Here is a 19,520-nt window from a genome sequence, read left to right as displayed (position 1 = left end):
CCATGTTAGTGTGCGAATTGCACAAAAGATACTCCACCCTACTGCAACCCAAGTGGTACCAGCAATGAGGCTGGAGGATCTGTAGTAGCCCACAGCCAAACCAAAAGGATTGCAACAGAAACTTCTTGATCCTGGAGAAAAGACTTCACCGTACTTTGGGCTAGCTTTATAATTGCTGTGATGATAAAGCATATATTTAGATACTTTACTGCATTATCTGAAGGATTCTGCCACAAAGTAGCTCTACGAAGGGAACAATGAAGAGAGAACTGAGGCAGCCAAGTGGTCCATTACGTCTTCTCAGAAGACAAAACAGCGAATCTTTTATGGTTAGTTCAATAAGCAAAACCACTGGTTTTAGAGCTTAGCTATAAATACATTTTTTTAATGTGGTTATTGATTTAGTATTTAATGATGGGTGGTTAAAGGTGAGGTTGCCCAAGATCTGTATCCATTATCATTAAAGGATAAGCGCCTAGGACTTGTGGATAGGTGCTGTTTATTGACTTTGATATATTGCATAAATATGGTGGCCATATGACAATGACTCTGTCAGGTAAGGGTGTGTTGCTCAAAACTCTCTACAAACCAGTGAAACCCCTGAATCAGTATTTTATATATTAAAACACAAAAAGTTTTATAAAAGCACAGGACTTGACCAGTAGTTTCTGAACTGTTCAGTTACTTTCAATAACGATCACCTAAATTTTCACCCACTGTGACTATTGCTTTGCATCAAAAAGCAAAGGAATGGGCAGGGCTCCATTGCCCAAATGGCACTGCAAGGTTCTGCCACTAGAGTGTGTCAAGGCTTATGTGAGGACTAAACCTCTTCATAATCTGTATCGCTGAATTCAAACTCCTGCCATAGCACTGGACAAAGACAAGCAGCTCGAATAGACCATTTTTATTATTTCCTGCTTGACTGCTAGAGCTTGTCACAATGGTTCTGCTCTTGAGAACAGGTCTCACCCCATTACGCTGCTTGTGCTGGGTGCAGGGATTTTCATACGAATACCAAACAACACGGGCGTCCAGAAACAGTCCAGCCAATTTTAAGATCTATTACGCTGTGCCTGTGTTTTCAGTTGGCTGTCAATGAAATAGCCCATCCAGGCTAAGACTCTTACTTTGATGCAGCACAGTAAGCCTTTCATGCTGGAGTGAAAAGTCAGCACATCCAGGCAATGTATGTCAATCCGGCCCTCCCCGCTTTCTGCTCTGCTGGACGTGTGCAGTTGAAAAGTTGCAGTCAAATTTGGGAAAAGAAGCCCACATACCTATGCAAAAATTGCACATCGACTGTTGTGCTGAGAATGGAGACGCTCAGCTGTATTTAAGGAATCTATTTGAAGAGAAACTATAAAAACCCCTCTCTTTGATAGCAATAAAAAAAGAAAAAAAATCAGAACAGTTAAAATTAGAAATGCGTAGGCATAAAGCATTGCCAGTATCAAACAGAATATGTTGAAATGTACACATTTGGAAATGCTAAAAATCAGGTTCTGCCTCCATGCTGTAGGGAATCAAGGCTTGGCCCCTTCTCCATCTGTAAAACTGCACTGACGCTGCTCCGTTCCTCTTCGTTTTGCTCATTTTTGTCCCTTTGGATTGCAAACCCTTATTAGCAGTTTTGATTACAGAGTCTAGCTCTTACTAATAGTTTTTCACTGTCCATAGTGTCACCCTCTTGCTGAAGATTTTATCTACTTGACCAACCCTATTAACCATTCTTTAAAATACATTAAAACCAACCAACCAACCAACCAACCAACCAACCAACCAACCAACCAACCAACCAACACCCCACCTAAACAACTACCATATGAGAGACAGAAATGCTACCCACAGATTTGTAGTCACACAGATGCTCACATGGTGTTCTGAATGGAGACACGGAGCACTTGATGTCATTATCTACTTTATTTCCCTTTGGAAAGGTCTGCTAAACCTTTCTTGACTGTATCAGCTTGCTGAGCTCCCATAGGTCCCCAGTGTTGTAGTGACAATGATGACTGAGGAAAACACCTTCTGAAACCCTTAAAGTTCAATACAAATGTGGGAGAAGAACCCCAGGTCTGAACATGTAGCCTTTGAGTTGCTTAGATCGGCCTGAGAAAAAAAGTCTGAGTGGGCACCTGGAGTTCCCATCTCTGGAACTTCACATGAAAATATTAAATGTCGTATTTATTTGCGACGAACTGGTAGCTGACAAGAGAAAAAGGAACACGAAAGAGAAGAACAGGAACATGAAGGGAAAGATCTGTGAGTGATGAGGTTCCTTCTACCACATGTGTACTGAGCTAGGGATGCACTAGGCAGGTGTCCCACATCCCACCAGAACTAAGAGCTCCTTCTTTCCATGTGTCGCCTACTGAAATCACAGCTCCTTGTACACCGCATTTTGTCCCAAAGAACACGAGTACAGCACAGGCAGATTATGTAGTAAGGTTCAGGGTCTAACACCGGTATGGCACAAGGGAGGAACTATTATCCTTACACGCTAACAGAGTTGTAAGCAAATGTCTTTTCACAAATCACCTGAAAATTATCAGGACAGGGTCTCATGAAGATTTCAGAACTAGAGCTGAGCAACTGAAGTTCTCTCCAATTCAATAACCCAACCAAAACCTTAGAAAAAGCAAGCAGAAAGCACCGCTCACATAGAGCTCACACAGAATAATTTTTTCTTACAAAATAAAAAACCAGTCATTTTAATTTGGGGTAAACCTGAAATATTACATTTAATTACAAATAAAATGTTTCATGCCATTTACATTTTTTTTTAAAACCCTTTTTTAAGTTAGATTAATTTTGAAGTGGAAAATGGTATTTCAGTTTCAAAAGATGAACATTTCGTTTCACGAATGTTAAAGTATTTCCTTTAAAAAGTGAGGAAATGTTTTCATATTTTGCTATTATTTCATTTGAAACTATTTGTCTGTTTCAACCTAATCTCAAAAATGGTCCCAGCGTTTTCAAACCTCTGTTATTCTAGGAATTTAAAAATCATTCAAAATATTTGTCCACATCTGTTCATAAATTCCAGCAACATTTTTGCCCAACGATATTGGGAAGGAAATACTGAAGAGCTTTCTAAATTCTCTTTCCCTTTCCTCCCCCCGTGTCCCCAATGATATTGCCGGAACCCCTGTGCAGCGGGAGCTCCACCTCACTGTGCCAGCGTCCCTCGCTAAGCATGTTCTAGAATCAGCCTGTGAAGGCCAGAAAGTGGACTTGCTGCTTTTATAAAGAGGGAAGAACACCCAGGAGAAGGTATTTAAATTATGTCCTAAGGCAGAATGAAGTTGATTTATGTCAGGGATTATTTTTATCTCTCCAGTCAACTAGAAGTTATGCAGCAAAGCCGGCATGGGCACAGACATGCAGCACTGGTTTGTACCAGCCTCTGACAGGGTTTGAAAAGAAAACTTAATGGCAGGTGGAGCTGTGCCTTCCACAGCCCTTCCCGTGGGTCTCCATGGGAAGGGTTCCCCGTCCGAGCACCCCGAGCCAGCTCTGCCCAGGGAGGCACCACGTCTATCCCGTTTCACAGCTCAGGACAAGCTTCGACTGACTTGCAGGTTGCCAGAGGAAGGACTGTTGGGTTGGGCTCCTGCATCTACCGCTCCACACTCACCCCAGCATCACGATAATGGAAAAATAGGATGGTTATGGCAGAATCCCATGCCCCGTTCTTCATGTGCATACTGCCACGAGCCATCGCTGATCTGTGCTGGGATCAGGATAGTTAAATCATGAACACCTGGGATCGTTCTCCCTCCTTTTTGGGCTGGCTCCGACACAGGAAAGCATAAATTCTTCCAGCACTGTGACCTCAATCCAAAGGCCACAACCTGTCCATTGGTTTCAAAAATCCTTGGATTACCCCCTAAACAATTATCTCTGCAGAATAACAACAGGAGAACAAAACCCAAACCCCACAACTGAGACCTTACAGAGCCTTCCAGTACCTAAAAGGGACCCACAAGGAAGCCGGAGGGACTTTTTACAAGTGCATGTAGCAATAGGACAAGGAGTGATGGCTTTACACCAAAAGAGGGGAGATTTAGATGAGATAGGAGGAAGAACTGGTGAACAAGTAGTGATGTGCAAGCTCATAAATAAGAAACTTAAATGCATGTGTATGTTAATAAATGTAATGATGTATACAGCTTAATTTTAATCATCTAGCGACTACAACTCCCAAATTACAAAGAGTAAGGAATTAGTGGGATTCTCCTCATTTTGTCTGTCGGCTGCAAGTAGCGTTTTGTGAGTTCCCCGGCACTGAGAAAGGACAACGCTCTGGAAGAGGAAGGAGTCACATCCAGAGCCCATCAAGTGGCTTGAACTTTATGATGAGGAGCTTTTTATCTTTTTTTCTTCTTTACAAGTTTCTAAGTAAAAATACCACTTATTTGAAGAGAACCCTCATCCTTTTAAACAAATATGATTGTCAACCAGCAAGATCTGTTATTTAAAAAAACAATAATTAACTAAAAGGAATAGTTTAATCTCTCTGAAATTTCCGAGAGCACATCTTCACTAGAGCTAAGATGTGATTTTACTTTAATTAATACACTGCAGACATGCAGTGGATATATGTTTTCCTTATGAACCTGTCTCTGAGTTCTTGACTGTTTGAATCAGAGCAGCAAAAAGCACTGGGACATAAGATGGGGTAATAATAATAAAAAAAACTAGAAGAAAATAAATTCTGTATGTTTTCTGCTAAATACATGGTATATACATACTACACTCACAAGCCTTATACCTTTCTTGGCATGGATTTTTAAGGCAACACTACTTGGAAGTAGAACAGAAAGATTATAATATATATTTTTAACACATATAAATAGTGTTCTGCCAACTAATTTATTTTTTTTATTTATATTTTATTTGCTTATCTTTTTTCCTATCATGAGTGGAAACTCGTATCATTCCTATGAGATAATGACGTCTAATAAGAGGAGATGAAATTTGCGCAGCAGTTTGCAAGAAAGAGAACTATTTTTTAATCTCCATTTTACATAAACAAAGCTGATAATAGCAAAGCTTCTGGTGAATAAATTATTAGTAATTAGCCTTAATTTGGGTAGCGTATATTATTGGAGCATTTCAGTGGTAGACAAATGCAATTTGAGAGAGGTTTGTTCTCTAGCAGTAAAATAACAGGCTGAGGTCCCTTTAAACAAATGTTTGAAATGCAGTGTATTATTAGTATTTCAATCACTGCCAATTGCCTTTACTTACTATAATTATTGTTTCATAAGATTTAGAACAAACATGTTTTGCTATCTGTTGCAAGACAACTTATCACAAATTGAGGTGATTCAGGGAGAGACTTGCCTTCTTGTAATCACATTCTGAAGCCAAGACTTTAATCCTAATATTAATTAATCAAATATTCTCAGAACTGTACCTGTTTCCTTTAAAAAATAAAGTAAACCTTGTATGGATTTGCCCTTCCTTCTCAGAGATGGCTGCTCCTCTGATTCTCTTAGGCCATTCCAAGTATCAATTCCTTTCTAACACTTCTCCTTTCCTAATTTTTCAAAAGGAATCTTAGTGACCACAGTTATCTGATTCTGTCAAAAAGAACTAATTTACAGCTGTTTACAAGTGCTGTTGAGTGGATTCCCTTTTTCCACAGAAGAGTGATGCAAGAGGCCACTCTGTTTTACCTAGCAATTCAAAACAAACATTGGAATAACTTACTTGCAATCTAATGAGTTGTTAATGAACAGAGAATTACCCAATAATGTTACTCATGATAATTTATGGACATCGATGTTGCTGATGACCAGCAGTGGCCTTACTAAGGGAGCATATGGTTGGGACACTGATGACCAGAGAAGACATGACATTGACTTCAGTGACTGACCCAACATTTTTAAAGCAGATGGTCTTTTGATGTTCTACCTTCTGAGTGATTATAGTAAGATAATGCCATCAGATTTTCATAAGTGAAAAGTACACACATTTTCCATTGTTGTCAGCTGGAGAGCTAGCACAGCACTTCTCTTCTTCTGCACTTGTTTATAATAACAATTACCTCAAATATTGACAATCATTAATACATTGCATTATTAAATGCTGTATAAGCATGTAACTGTCTTTCCAACAGATGTTTTATAATAGAAACTTTGAAAGTTTTATGATAAATGCATCATATTTGGCTTTGCAAAAAAACCCAAGACAAACCTCCAAACTTTTAATCTATCTTTCAGGGGAAAAAATGGTATCTGTAGGATGGTTAGCACAAAAGGCTATTATTATCTCCTTGATCTTGGAATCTGTGAATTTATAAATACAACAGTTCACACCACTCACGTTATACATTGCAGATAGAACAGGTTTCCTGCATTGTCCTCATGGGGCCCATAAGAATCGAAACTCTGCATTAAGGCAATAATTGTAATCAAACCACATAGTTCAGCCAGCAACAGGACTCAGGAAGGAGTTGGTTTTCCTGATGCACAATTAGTTATCTCTGTTGGATTTAGGTTTGGGCATTTGTCACCTCCTTCTGAAGCATCAGCTCAGCCCTAGTTGTCTGGACATACATCCAAACTCACTCCACCCAGATCAAGTCAGGAGCTCAATCAGATAGTGCCAACAGACTTTTAAAACTAAAACCAATGTAATTTCACAGTGTATAAATCATTTTCTTCCACTAGCAGCTAGCTAAGCAGCTTCTAAAGCTTGTCAGGTGAGTCTTGTTCCAAAGCAGAAAGAAATAATTCCATCCTCATTATAACAGTTTCTCAAATAATTTCACAAACTTTCTATAGCACAAATGACTTTTCTGGTATTTTGCTTCATTTTTCTGTACTAGTGACAAATATATAAGTAGGACTAGAAAAGTGCACTATTATGTTACAGAATTCTGTTTTGGTTAATATATGTCCAGTCTTTGTGCCACTTTCCATGACTGCACAGCATGGCCCTCATGCTCCACGATCCTGAGACCCTTCCCTCTCTATTTCCTCCCTACTCTGCATGTTTTGCTTTTTACAGCCCTTTTTCTCAAGCACGCAGCCTAGGTTGGTTATGGAGCGCATCTCATGGCAGGCTGCAGCTTCAGACCTCTGAGTCTCAGAGTCTGATTCTCTGCATCTCTAAGTTTCCTCTCTATCTGGCAGAGAAGGCAACCTGTGGGACCCTTGTGCTCTTAGTGTCACCACTGGGCAGAGGTTATAATTCATACAAGAGTCATCTCCCGCCGGGCTGTCAGCCCTATGCTGATGTGACAGCTTGGCAAGTATTTGAGAATGTCACTTCTGGCCAAATAACTGTCTTGAATAGTATTTGTTGTATTACAAACAGATATCCATCAACAAAAGCCCTACAAAATTCAACTCTAATATATATTTCAAATGAGATGCCCACAGGCACTTACAACATGAGCACTTGTCAGCAGCCATATGTGTTGTAATCCTCTTCTTTATACGTATACCCAGCATAATCCTTTCACGCACCATACTCTAATCTGTATTCTCTGCTTTGGAAGCAAGATTAATCTAAAAATTTCAGAATTAATTCAAATGCACTAAATAGAATATGAATCTTCCTTACTTTGGCTACGAAGCAGTTAAAGTACATGGCAAATGACCAACTCATCCCTCTGTCATTCAGTTTCAGCTATATGCTGTGCTACTATTCAATTTCAGGTTCTTCAAAGCCTTGCAGCTGAACTACAGCCCAGTATTTAATGCAGAATTGTATCTTTTGGGGGAATGTGTTATTTTTAAATGCTTAATAATTATGGATTCATTTGCCATTCTTTTTATAAGCAGGGGATCATAACGAACTCATCTGTTATTCATGTGAATGTCAAATGTGTTCCCACAGGAGTTTTATTCTAATTCACTATTAGTTAGTGGACTCATAAAATAAAATGGTATCCCATTTTTGCTCTGAACTTGTGACGCTTGGTAATTGTTCATCAAAGAGCAAATGTAATATTTTTCTGTGATAACTTTCAATTCTGATTTAACCAGGTAAAGAACTAGGTTTAAAATAAGGTTTAGAAACAGTTATAAGTAGATTAGATAAGCTGTGAGTCTTCCATTCAAAATGCAATCAATGAGATTATTGTGAGCTAGTATTTAAAAATGTAGATGTATTATGCTATAAGCATACATGCTTGAACTACAGGCATTTAACATAACAAGACAGACTCTACCCCAATTATAATGCCTAATGATAGCTCAATAAAAGACATATTTTCAGTATTCAGGAGATGATCACAACAGTTTTCATGCAGCTGTTCTATTGCAACAGAAAATGTAGAGGTGAGATACTTACAGGTCACCGCAGGATTTGAATGTGATGACACTGGACAGCGGGACTTTGACCTGTGAAAACAAACACCAACTAAGCAATAAAAACACAGAATCAGACTTTGATTTGGGCTTTTTTTTCAGAGAGTTAAATACATGGGTTTTTTTAAATGAAATTATTTTCAAATTGCTTCTCCAACCCTAACCTAAACTGAATGTTAGCAGTAAGGACTTACCTCATGAGACAACAGCCCCGAAATATTTCAGCAACAGCTTCTTTGATCTGACACGCTGTGCTGGACTTTTCCTCAAGTATTTCACAATGACTCTTCCAATCTTGAAATGCTCTTTAGGAATCCTAACAAAAAATTAATGAATTATTATAAAGATGCATTTTCAAGGGAGATAGTAAGCAAATCCAGAATCCCATTTGTAATTGGAACCACTAGATTAATATGTTTATAGTTTTACTTTAAAATACGCAAGAAAATGAGTTATATTTTCAGTTGAGGTAACAGAAGGATATGTTTTTAGTGTTAAGGATGATATCAATCACCTTTTTCTGCATGGAAATGGTCATTTCCTCAAATCAGATGTATAGTGTTCAAATCACAATATGTTACCCCTGTGCAATCTCTGGCAGTCAGTAGGTCATTAGAATATTAACCATGAAGAAACCATTGAGAAGAACAAGAAAGCAATCCAAAGCTCAGATGCGAGTCTTGATGGTCACAGATATTTCTATATATTAAATATTGTAGCTTCACGTTTTATAACGGTTAGAAAAACCTAAAAAGCAACAGTGCTTCCTGAATGCTATGACTTCTTTCACAGTTGAAGAAATACTATCTATTTTACTCTTTTAAAATACTTTTTACTTATTTAAGTCATGATCATGTTTAAAACGAAAGGTCTGTCTTTAATTGCTGTAATGTCAGACAGGACAGACTGAGTTATATAGATAATGTGAAAACAGGAATCTCAGAAATAGTGCATGAAAGGAAGAGTGCACAAGAGGGCTAACACTGCTACACCCAGAACTGCATTAAACTGTGTTGTATCTTGCAAGTTTATCAGCTGCTTTTTATTCAAAATGAATGCAACGTATTCATTTTATACATTAAATAACCGTGACAAAAAATATCACCACCAGCAGGCAGCCTGAAGGCTCCTCCCCAGAGTGAGAACATAAATGTGGGAGATAAGAAGAATGTGAAGACATACAGTTTTGTTTAATGGAATTTGTGTGTGCATGGATGTCTATTTATATAAATACCACTTCCCTTGAAAGCAGAGGATAGCTCAGGAGACCTAGGAACAGACAAATCATTCATCAATTTACAAGGGAACCTGTAGGTTTAAAAGACCTGATTCTGAGCTCATCATTCTGTAATGGTGAAATTCTATTGACTTCATTGGAGTAATTTGATTTATACGTGTCTGAAAGGAGAACTGATTTCTGCAATAGAAAGTACGTTAGAAAATGTTACGTTGGAGAACACGAGTTCTACAGAATGGAAGCAATAAAACAATGAATGAGTAACTATGAATAAGTGAGGTACCGGAATGCTACCAACTCCTGTAGATTCCACGTTATTCAGAAGCTTGCAGCACTGGGGGTTCAGGCTTGCTGGTCTCCTCTAAAGCCTTAAGGATAGAAGAAAGAGTTATGGACGCAGAGCACATGAGCTGTTTGGTTTTTGCTACCACAGCCAAAAGACAAACAAAAAGAATCTGCAGGACTGAATGCACAAAAGCAGAGAGGGGTGAAGGGTGACTCCGAAGTGCCCCGAGGATCAGCCTCTCTAGGGCTGCACTCGCAAATCACCCATGATGAAAGTAGCAACTGCAATGAGAAAGGTTTTGCTGGAGCCCTGCTGGCTTTTTGCCACAAAAGGTAACATCTGTTATTAATTAACACTCTATTTATATCTCTAGGCTCTTTTAAGACAATGTATTTAATGCTTTTAGCAGCTATAGGTTAATACCATTGAAGCAGCAACAGCTTTATAGCAAAATGCTGGCGTTTGTCTGTTTTTTCTTTGCACAGAAAACGAGAGAGAAATGTGCACCAAAGTGACATAAATGGTGATTTTATAGAACTAGTCACAGAAAGGAGGATCCACATGACATTCAGGGTGACATGTACGGATCAGAGGCACTGGTAGACACAAGGTGAAGTAGTTTAGGCATTGAGTATAAAGAAAGCTAATACTTCTAGGGAAAAATGAAAATAAAAAAGATTCAATAAATAACAATATGTTACAATACTGAAGAAGGAGAAATGCTTATGACTGCAATAGTCTACTACAGCTAATAAACATTCTTTTAAAACAATAGCCAAAATATTTCAAGAGGCATGACTAAAACCATTCAATATAAAGAGATGAGATGTTCCCATTTGGAACAGTGGAAGCGGGTCTTGGCCATTTTAAGATTAACAGGTTTTTTCCTAGAACTGGGAATGGTGAAGGGCAAGCAAAAGGATTCACGGATTTTTTGGTACTCACAAAGGCTAAAGAAAAAAGTTCTTCAGTCTTTGGAGAAAAGAGCAGCGTATCTCATTTCTCCGAGAGGAACAGAGACAACAGCTTCAGTGCTGGCTGAGCAGTGTAAAGTACCAGAGCAAGGGAGCAGGAACCTCAGCGATCAGGTGGCCATTAGAGGAGTGGAGGTGGAATTCCTGCACACCAAAAGCTGGATAATGTGCAAAAAGACCGACAGAGGAACTGAAACCATTTCACAAGAAAATTAAACGTGAAAAAGGAAGCTCAATGCCATCTTAATCAAAAGGAAGATCAACATTTATGCCCATTAGATTCCTTACATCAAAGCATTTCTGCCATCCTACTCAATTAACATTGCTAACAATCATTTCACACTGCTAACATTCCTCTGTTTTCTGAAATTTCTGCTCCTTGCACTAACTAAATACACATGAAAGTTTCATTTTTTTTTAGATGAGATATAAAATCAAGTGCTGACCACTTGGGATGGTTAAAGATCTTGTGCAATTCTTTGAAACAAAAAGGCACGCACCCGTGGTGTCCTGATCAGATTTTAATTCTTGGCAATTGCAGTCTATCCTCCTAATTTACTCATTCATTTAAACATTAATGATACATGAAAATTAACAACACACCTCAGTTGTTGTGTCGTATTGAATAGTTGCTAGGTTTATTTAGGGGTGGCTGTGGGACTGCACTGGATAAACGAACACCTATATACTGTTCTAAATTTATTAACTTAAACTCTTAAAGCCAGCACTTTAGACTCTTCAGCAATGAGAAATGCTATTAATACATATGGTTGCTCTACAGTAGTGGAAAATATTTTGTGAAGGAGACCAACCACAAACAGCCATGTCAAAAAATATGTCCTAAGGCTTATTATTAATATATCAGCGAGCATAAATCACTGTAGCTCCACTGACCTCAATGAAACCATGGTGAATATATACTGAGAATAAGCTACATCTTCTTTTATCACTGTACAATGAAAACACACATTCAAAAAGCATAGGATATTGCATTAACACAATGTTTGAGGAACATTCCAGCTCACAGAATTAAGTGAAAAGAATTCCATTAAAAAGCTACTACTAGTCTCACCTTTCATTTATTGCAAGTGCTTTGATCCTTAGGTTTTTAATTAAATAACTCTCCTGACTCCATCAACACATTTAATGTTTTATCTCAAGTTAGAAAACTGTCCTGTCCTAGATATTTAGTTACACAAAGAACATTTTAGACCATAGGGGTTTTGTTCGTTCATTTTCTTGCTTGTTTGTTTTGGGGGGTTCATTTAGTGGGAGGTTTGTCTGTTTGTTTGGGGTGTTTGGGGTGATTTTTTAACAAACCGATGCCCAGTTTTGCAGTGCAAGCTCCATGCACAGATGGCTTAACAGGACCAAACCCTAAATTTGTGTAAGAGTGAAAAATGTCTGTAAAACACTGTTAATTTTAAAATAACACAGATTGGATTGACACTATGGTGAAATTATAACATAGCTCAAAATATGAAACAGGGCCAGGATTCCAGTAACACAACATGCGAGGACCTTTTGTCTGCTGGCTGGTATCACATCCTGAGATGACTTTTTGTACAAGATTTTTTAGCAGAGACTTCAACAGGGGCTTGATATATGAAACAATAGCAGGATATGGCCTCTAACTGGTAGGAACAATTACTGTTCCCAGACATGTGCAAGTTAACTTGCATTAACTTTATTGGATTTTGTGGACACTTTCTGGCCTAGATTCAGAGCTGCATCTAATTTCTCCTGGGGACAGCTGAGATGGGGAGCGTACTGAAGAACACTAACAGAATATACTGAGGAAAACTCACATGTGCCTCAAGAGTGTGATAGACCAGTTTGGTAATAATGTGAGAAAGTAATACAGGCAAACCCACTTTCTTCCCAGCCTTGTAGGCTGCAGGGCAAGGGAAGGGTTGTCTAGACTGTCTCCATAGCGGGTGGAAACTCCTCAGACCAAAGGAATTCTCAGCATGTAAATCTTCCAGTTTATTGGCAGGCCCATCCAAAACTGATCATTAGGATGGGAAAATACAAAGAGAGAATTTAACCCCTGAATTTTGAGAGATGTAAGTACAGACTCCACTCTAGAGTAATAACTAACTAGAATAATAACTAACAGCTTCACAGAGATGCTAGCTGTTTATACTGTTCAATTTTTGGAGTTTGGTTTTTCCAAAATTATCTGTAGTATAACATTTCCTTTAGTTCTAAGACAGTGGAAAATGATATATTTTGAAAAGCGCTTTCTGTTTCCCTTTCTTTCATTCTCTAGCTCTGACTTTTCTACAATCTCAAGCATAAACTACTTCACTTTCAAGGCCCTTTATCCACCCCTTATCTTTCATCTCTTTCCTCAACTGGCTTTCTTCACCTAATATTTAAAATTCAAACTTGCCTGTGTTTTCTGACAGTTTCCCCATAAATACATGCAATGCCACTTTAGCTGCATCTTCTAATTTTTCACCAGTACTGTTTAAGCTGCCTAAGGCTATTAATTCTCAATTTTGTATAGCCACTCCAGTAGGCCCTCTGATCCACCAGACTGGAGAACTGATTTGGCTGAAAAAGAATAATTGTTTTTCAGCTTGATTTTCTGCCTCACATCTGCACAAACAGCTGCATGAACACAACAGAATGGGTGGGACAGGAAAGAGAACAATTAGCTGAGGTAGAACTGCTTAAACCAACATTACTACTGCTGCAGAAACGCACACGGAACCACAGCCTAAACGCGCTATTCTAAGTACCCTTTTAAATCCCTCACATGTCACAGTGCCTATTAAAAGAATTGATACTAATAAGACAAGGATTATATCACTCCTGCTTACTGATGCAGCCCAATTTTGGCTCATTGTTTCCTTGTTCTGGTTGTTCTCGCCTTGTAATTAGATTGTAAGAACACAGATCATCTTTTGGCCTGCTTGAGAACAATCTGACTTCTACTACAGTCAGTGTAAATTCCACCTTGAATTCAAAGGGGATTGGCCCATGTCTGTTAGGATACTGCTTCTCCCGGATACCAGCTGTACTGATCTTTTTGTTTAAGAAGGGCAATCCTTCAGAGCAGCTTTGGATCATGGAGAAACCTATTTCTGCAAATAGTTCTGTTTTTCCTACCATTTCTCTAACAACTTTTTTCAAGAATCATGGCTTGCGATTTTTAATTACAAAATTAATGTTGGTCTCTCGCTTGTAACAAGTGGCAATTCTAAAATCACTGGGGCTTTAGAACATGAGGTGAGCAATAGTGCTAAACAGCTGGAGTCGGAAAGGAGAGCTACATCACACCTAAATTAAACTGATATAACTGCAGTGCCATACTGACTCCATTCGGACTGCTGAAAAAGTTCGTTTATACTGAGTTCACTCAGTACATTTGACTGGATATGAGGCACAGCATTCATCAACCAACAGGAGAAAATGTGCTAAAGTTAGCAAAATATAGAAACACTATATACATGAAGGAACTGAACACATTTAGTGTTCCTTGTAATAAGAAATGTAAAAGTCTTTGAGACTAAGTGAAGCAAAGGGCCAGTGAAACAGATGTTGCAGTTAACCGAAGCCATCTTAGCCAAAGAATAAACTCTTCTTCAAATTTAAATGGAAATGTTCCACTGAAAAACGTTTTGCAAGTCTGCAGTTCACTTCAAGACATTGATAAAAGTATATGATAATAGAATTATGTCTTCCTGATTCCACTAAACAATAATTGCCACAGTTGTGTTTGTATATTTGCTGTTGTCCCTGCAAGAGATTTGGTATGCATTATGAGAGATTCTGTATACATTACATTGCATGGAGGTAAAATAGGGGCAGAACTACAATCAAATACAGCTAAGAACATCTGCAGAGGTGGAAAAATGTGTTTTTAATGAATAAGTAATAAATTTAAACTAACCTTTCATTCAGGGGCTATTGCAATACAAGTAGACTTGATATTGCATAAGGATATCAGTCCTAGCTTTGAAACTTACACTGAACCTTACAAATCTCTGTCCCAGGGGAATTCACACAATTTATATTTGTGTCTATATCATAAGCTTTTGCAATTACTTGATACTTTCATAAATGTTGGGTGGTAAAAAAAAATAGAAAAAGCCAGAATTTAATACCTGAAGAAACTATTTTCCCAAAAGCAACAGAAGGTGTCACTGCTAACTGATTTTAAACAAATGAATCCCTTAAGTGGAAAACACTGCCTTTGTTTTGAAAGAAACTTGAAAGTTGTTCAAGAGAGGGGAACTGGGTTTCCTTCTCAAGTATTCTGCAGCTCCAAACATAAACATTACATTTTAAAATGGAAAAGGCTGCTTTACACCATGTAATTCTCCTTTCCGTCTGCTGTTATTCCCTGCAGCTGTTTCACCTCAGGCTATGATTCACAGTCAAGGCAAGAGAAGTTTAGGCCAGTATTTGGACAGAAACCCTCAAAGGGCTTTTTAACCCATTAGTATTAGAGCTCTAGTAACCAAGGATTTTCTCTTCAGATCCCTGATAATTCAAGATCCAGACAAAATTAAGACCATGAAGATGCTGGAGAAACCATTTCCAACCAGAAATGTAAAACCAAGTCTCTGAGTAGTTTGCAACCGTGAAAACTTTCTGCAGACTGTATTTTTGCTTGGATAATGACTGCCTCTCTAAACTTGTGATATTATTTTAACTCTGTGTGGCAGCCCTCACTCCCTTGCCTTCCTTGTAGTATTGCTATCCTATGTTAAACAGCTGGTTAGGTCCTATGCCAGAGATGGCTGCATAACAGACAGGTGAGGTGTTATTTTCTAAAGACACATCTAGTGTGAGCTTTTGAAGTACTTTATGGCTGTTTGCAAGTCTCTCAAAAAACTCAGATGGATCTATATATGAGGCTAACATGAAACACATTCCCTTCCACACCCCAGTAGCTTGGTCAGCATAACCTTAGCTGCCCAAAGCACCGCAGGAACTCACATCATCCCGCCGACCTCCCTCGCAGCGCCCTGGCCGTGGGGCAGCCGGGCCTGCGGGCACTGGGGACCGTGGTCGCACAGGGTCATGGCCACTTGCCCTGGAGCTGGGCCTGTGCTCTGAGCCGCTGCTTACAGCATGGGAAGTAAACGCCAAAGCTGTAATTAAAAAAAAATATATATATATCTATATATCTATATATCTAAAGCCTGTGGCTTTTAGCCACCCCGACTGCACGTTGAGTAGGTGCCAGCCCTCGCTGCAGGCTCCTGCCGACTGCAACACAGCCCCTCGCTTCTCCTCTTTTATTTCCCCCCCCCCCTTCTCTTCCCAAGAGAAAGGCATCTCAGGTCACTTGAATTATTTAGCGGGGCGTTTTTAACCGTCTCAAGGGCTTTGCTTCTGCCGCGCGGCTCCTGCAGAGCTCGGGTTTGTGGGTCTATTATTATTATTATTATTCTTTTTTTTTTTTTTTTTAGCACACGAGGTGGAGTTGCTCCGCTTCCCTAGCAGAAGGAGGAGAAAGAGCACGGGGGAAGGCGGGAGGGGTGGCCCGGAGCGCGGAGGGGAGGGGAAAGGCCGGCAGGCCCCGCCACACCTGCGGGCCGCGCTGCCCCCTCAGCCGCCCTGCCAGCCGGGGCCACTCACCGGGTCGCTCTAACGCAGCTCTTTCTGTCTCTCCTCCCCTCCATCTTCCTCTCCTTCCTGCTCCCCATTCATTCTTCCCCCTTTCCCGCCGCCTCTCTCCCGCCCCCTCCCCGTTGCAGGCGGAGCGGGCCCGGCAGGAGGCGGAGCGGGCCGCCGCACGTCCCCCGGCCGGTCGGCCGGCCCCCCCGCCATGGGTCGGAAGCGCTGCGTGGGGGGAGACGGCTCCAAGATGGCGGCGGGTTGCTGCGGGGTGAAGAAGCAGAAACTCTCCAGTTCCCCTCCGTCGGGCTCGGCCGGCCCGGGAGGCGGCGGCAGCGGCTCCCACTGCGGCGGGGCGGCGGCGGCGGGGGGCGAGCCGGGGGCGCTGCCCCCGCCAGGCGGCCCCCGCCTCAACGGCCTCGGGGGGCTGGCGGGGGGCGCCGCCGGCTGCGCCCTCTCCCCGCCGCTGCCGCCCAGCTGCGGCGGGGGCCCCGCCGGCCTCTCCCCGCCGGCCGCCTCGCTGCTCTCCTCCCCCGGCGCCGGCTCCGGTGGGCCCGGCTGCAGGAAGATGGTGGTGTCGGCCGAGATGTGCTGCTTCTGCTTCGATGTGCTCTACTGTCACCTGTACGGCTACCAGCCCCCGCGGAGCCCCCGCTTCACCAACGACCCCTAGTGAGTATCGCCCCGCCGCGCCCCGCCCGCCCTCGTGGGCGCCTCGTGCGCGCCCGTCCCGCCCGGGCGCCCGGCCGGCACTCGCCTCCTCGCCCGCCGCCTTCCCCGCCGCCGCCCGGCCCCTGTCCTCGCCTGGCCCGCCTGTCCCGGGGCCTGGCCCGCGGGCGCCCCCGCCCCGCGGCCGTGCGGGCGCCGGCCGGGCTCCCGGCGCGCCCTGGGGGCCGCGCTGCCCTCCCGCGCCCGGCTCTCCTCAGAGGGCGCCTCGCCCCGCGCTGCCGCCGGCCACCCCGCGGCGCGACCCCCGCCCGGCCCCTCTGGTGCACGGGACTCGCCAGTGGCATCTCCTGCGCGTTCCCTGACACCTTGGCCGTCCCTGCTCGGAGCCTTTGTGCGAGCGGGTCGCGCTGGGCTCCGCGCCCCGGGCGGGCTCCGCGGGGCTCTGTGCGATGTCCGGCTGTGGTGCTCCCGCAGCGCCCCGTGCCCGGCGCCCTCTCCCGCTCCCGGTCTGTGTTCGGTGGCACCTGAGCAGACCGCTCCCTGCTCATTTCACCAGGAGTCCTTACTGGGACTCTTCACTGGACAGGCTCTCTGTCCGTGTGTTCTGCATGAGTACGGGCCTCTGCTTCACCAGTGCGGGATGGTGAGTACCCAGTGTGAGACCTGTTGTGTAAATCCCGGATCTGTGAGCACTGGTATACCAGTATGTCCCCTGTGCCAGGCACTCCTAATGCCACTTTGGTGTCAAACTGTGCAGAGTCCTTGCTTTGTAACGACCCCTGAAGATCACCCAGTGCCAGACATCGCGGGTTCCTGAGTAACCCACCACATCAAATTCCCAGAGTTTTGAACAGATCACATAAACACCTGTTACTCCCATCCTCCTCTGCCTCCCAAGCCTCCACCAAGGGCCTGCTTCATTCCCATCCCTGGCCACTCTTGTTCAGTGTCTGTCGTGAGCCCCATCCCCTCCTGCCTCGGGAGGTGACCCGCCAGGACGGCGCTGCCCGGCACGTCAGCACCTGCAGCCCGAGCGGGGCGCCGGGCGTGCTGCTGCAGACCCACTGCACACACTGCAGGGAGTAACTTCCCTCTGACAGGAAGTTCCTTCCTCTCAGCTGGGATGAGTTTCTGAGTTGCTGCATGCTCCGAGGCTGTTTGAATGCAAAGTTAATGTGAGGGCTTGTTGAAATCAGTTTCTGCTGGTTTACTTTGCTTTTAAATGGGATGGAGCTCATGTGGTGAGTTTCCAAGCTTCAGCTGAGACTTGAATGTGTTGGTCCACCAGAGTGCATGTCACTTGTTTCCTCTCGTGTATAGCATGACTGTTGGATCTGTGAGAACCTGTACTTTGTCAGTACTTAATTAATACGAATTTTTTGTGTATGTCCCAAACCCTTGTGCACCCTCACCAATGAAAATAGTTATCATGCAGACCGTGTTTCGTTAATGAGATGTGGTGTATGTTTCTCAGTGTTTAAAATAATGTAATGTATTAATGACCTTATTTGGAGTCCTTGCTGTTCTAACACCCAGGATCTATACATCTCTTGCATACTTTCAGCTGCTGTCATGACAACCCAGCTCTGTGGATTCCTACTTAACCTGCCACCCCAGCAAGTCTTCCCTATATGCTCTTCATAACTCCTATGTGATTACATCAGAGTACCAATAATGAAAGGAGGGCAGGGAGACTCCACTGTGAGTTTCTTTACCCAGGTCTTTTGTAAATCCATGTCTGTCCTTTTGTAGATACCAACTGTTTAGGAACTGTTGCTCTAAGTGGCCGTTCTGCTTTGCATTGTCTTGTATCTGTTCTCCATCCCAGACCACTATAGGTTACAGCATCAGCGTTGTGCTGTTTCACTCTTTCATTGCTGTAAGCGAATTGAATTCTGTCTGTGTCTCTCTGTAATGGTATTACCTTGTTGTTATTATGTTTTTAATTTTATTGCAGAATGTTTTGTTGAACGGGTTAGTGCTATTGTCTGTGTTTTATTAGTGGAGGAAACTGAGGCAGGGGTGAAGATCTCGCCACTGAAGTGTTTTCCAGTAAGCACTTTGATTCCTTTTCATAACTAGTAGATCACTTCACCTTTCTTTTCCCGCTTCTTACTTTTAATAACAAAACAATAGCAAATTAAGTAAAAAAATTTGTATTTTTCTAAAATTCATATGTGTCCCTAAAATGTTCTTTGGATTTAGTTGCTAGACCTGGTGAAAAGTTGCTGCATCAATGGACTTCTGAAAAGGGCACTGCCATTAAAATTACTGGTATCGTTTCTGCTTACTCCCATCCTTGTGCCAGCATGCACAGTTGTACAGATTGAGAAATGATCTAGTTGTAACTTGATTTTTTTCCCTGGTTAGTTTTCACAGAGCTCGGTTCCCTCTGGTTCGTTGCGTGGCTTCACAAACACTTGTGCCTGCACAAGTGTGCGGTGGGA

General features: G+C 42.2%; 1 protein-coding gene and 1 long non-coding RNA gene across 4 annotated transcripts in view; one reads left to right on the top strand and one right to left on the bottom strand.

Moving 5' to 3' along the window:
- The window catches only part of LOC309444341, a 69,749-nt gene extending 53,246 nt beyond the window's left edge, over nt 1-16,503 (bottom strand). For all 3 annotated transcript variants that reach the window (XR_014184998.1, XR_014184999.1, XR_014185000.1), the window contains exons 1-4: nt 16,426-16,503; nt 15,781-15,935; nt 8,525-8,646; nt 8,314-8,363 (exon numbers count right to left, since the gene is read on the bottom strand). This is a non-coding gene — a long non-coding RNA (uncharacterized lncRNA). The remainder of the gene's footprint in view (nt 1-8,313; nt 8,364-8,524; nt 8,647-15,780; nt 15,936-16,425) is intronic.
- A 112-nt stretch (nt 16,504-16,615) lies between these two features.
- Nucleotides 16,616-19,520, top strand: part of AMMECR1 (AMMECR nuclear protein 1) — a gene marked incomplete at its 5' end in the record, with an annotated part of 65,978 nt that continues 63,073 nt past the window's right edge. Inside the window, one exon of the mRNA XM_082062073.1 lies at nt 16,616-17,076. Coding sequence (XP_081918199.1) covers nt 16,616-17,076 — 461 coding nt within the window. The remainder of the gene's footprint in view (nt 17,077-19,520) is intronic.

This window comes from Streptopelia decaocto (assembly GCF_964273445.1).
Source record: "Streptopelia decaocto genome assembly, chromosome: 10".
Taxonomy (NCBI): Eukaryota; Metazoa; Chordata; class Aves; order Columbiformes; family Columbidae; genus Streptopelia; species Streptopelia decaocto.
This window is presented reverse-complemented; position numbering and strand designations above follow the sequence as displayed.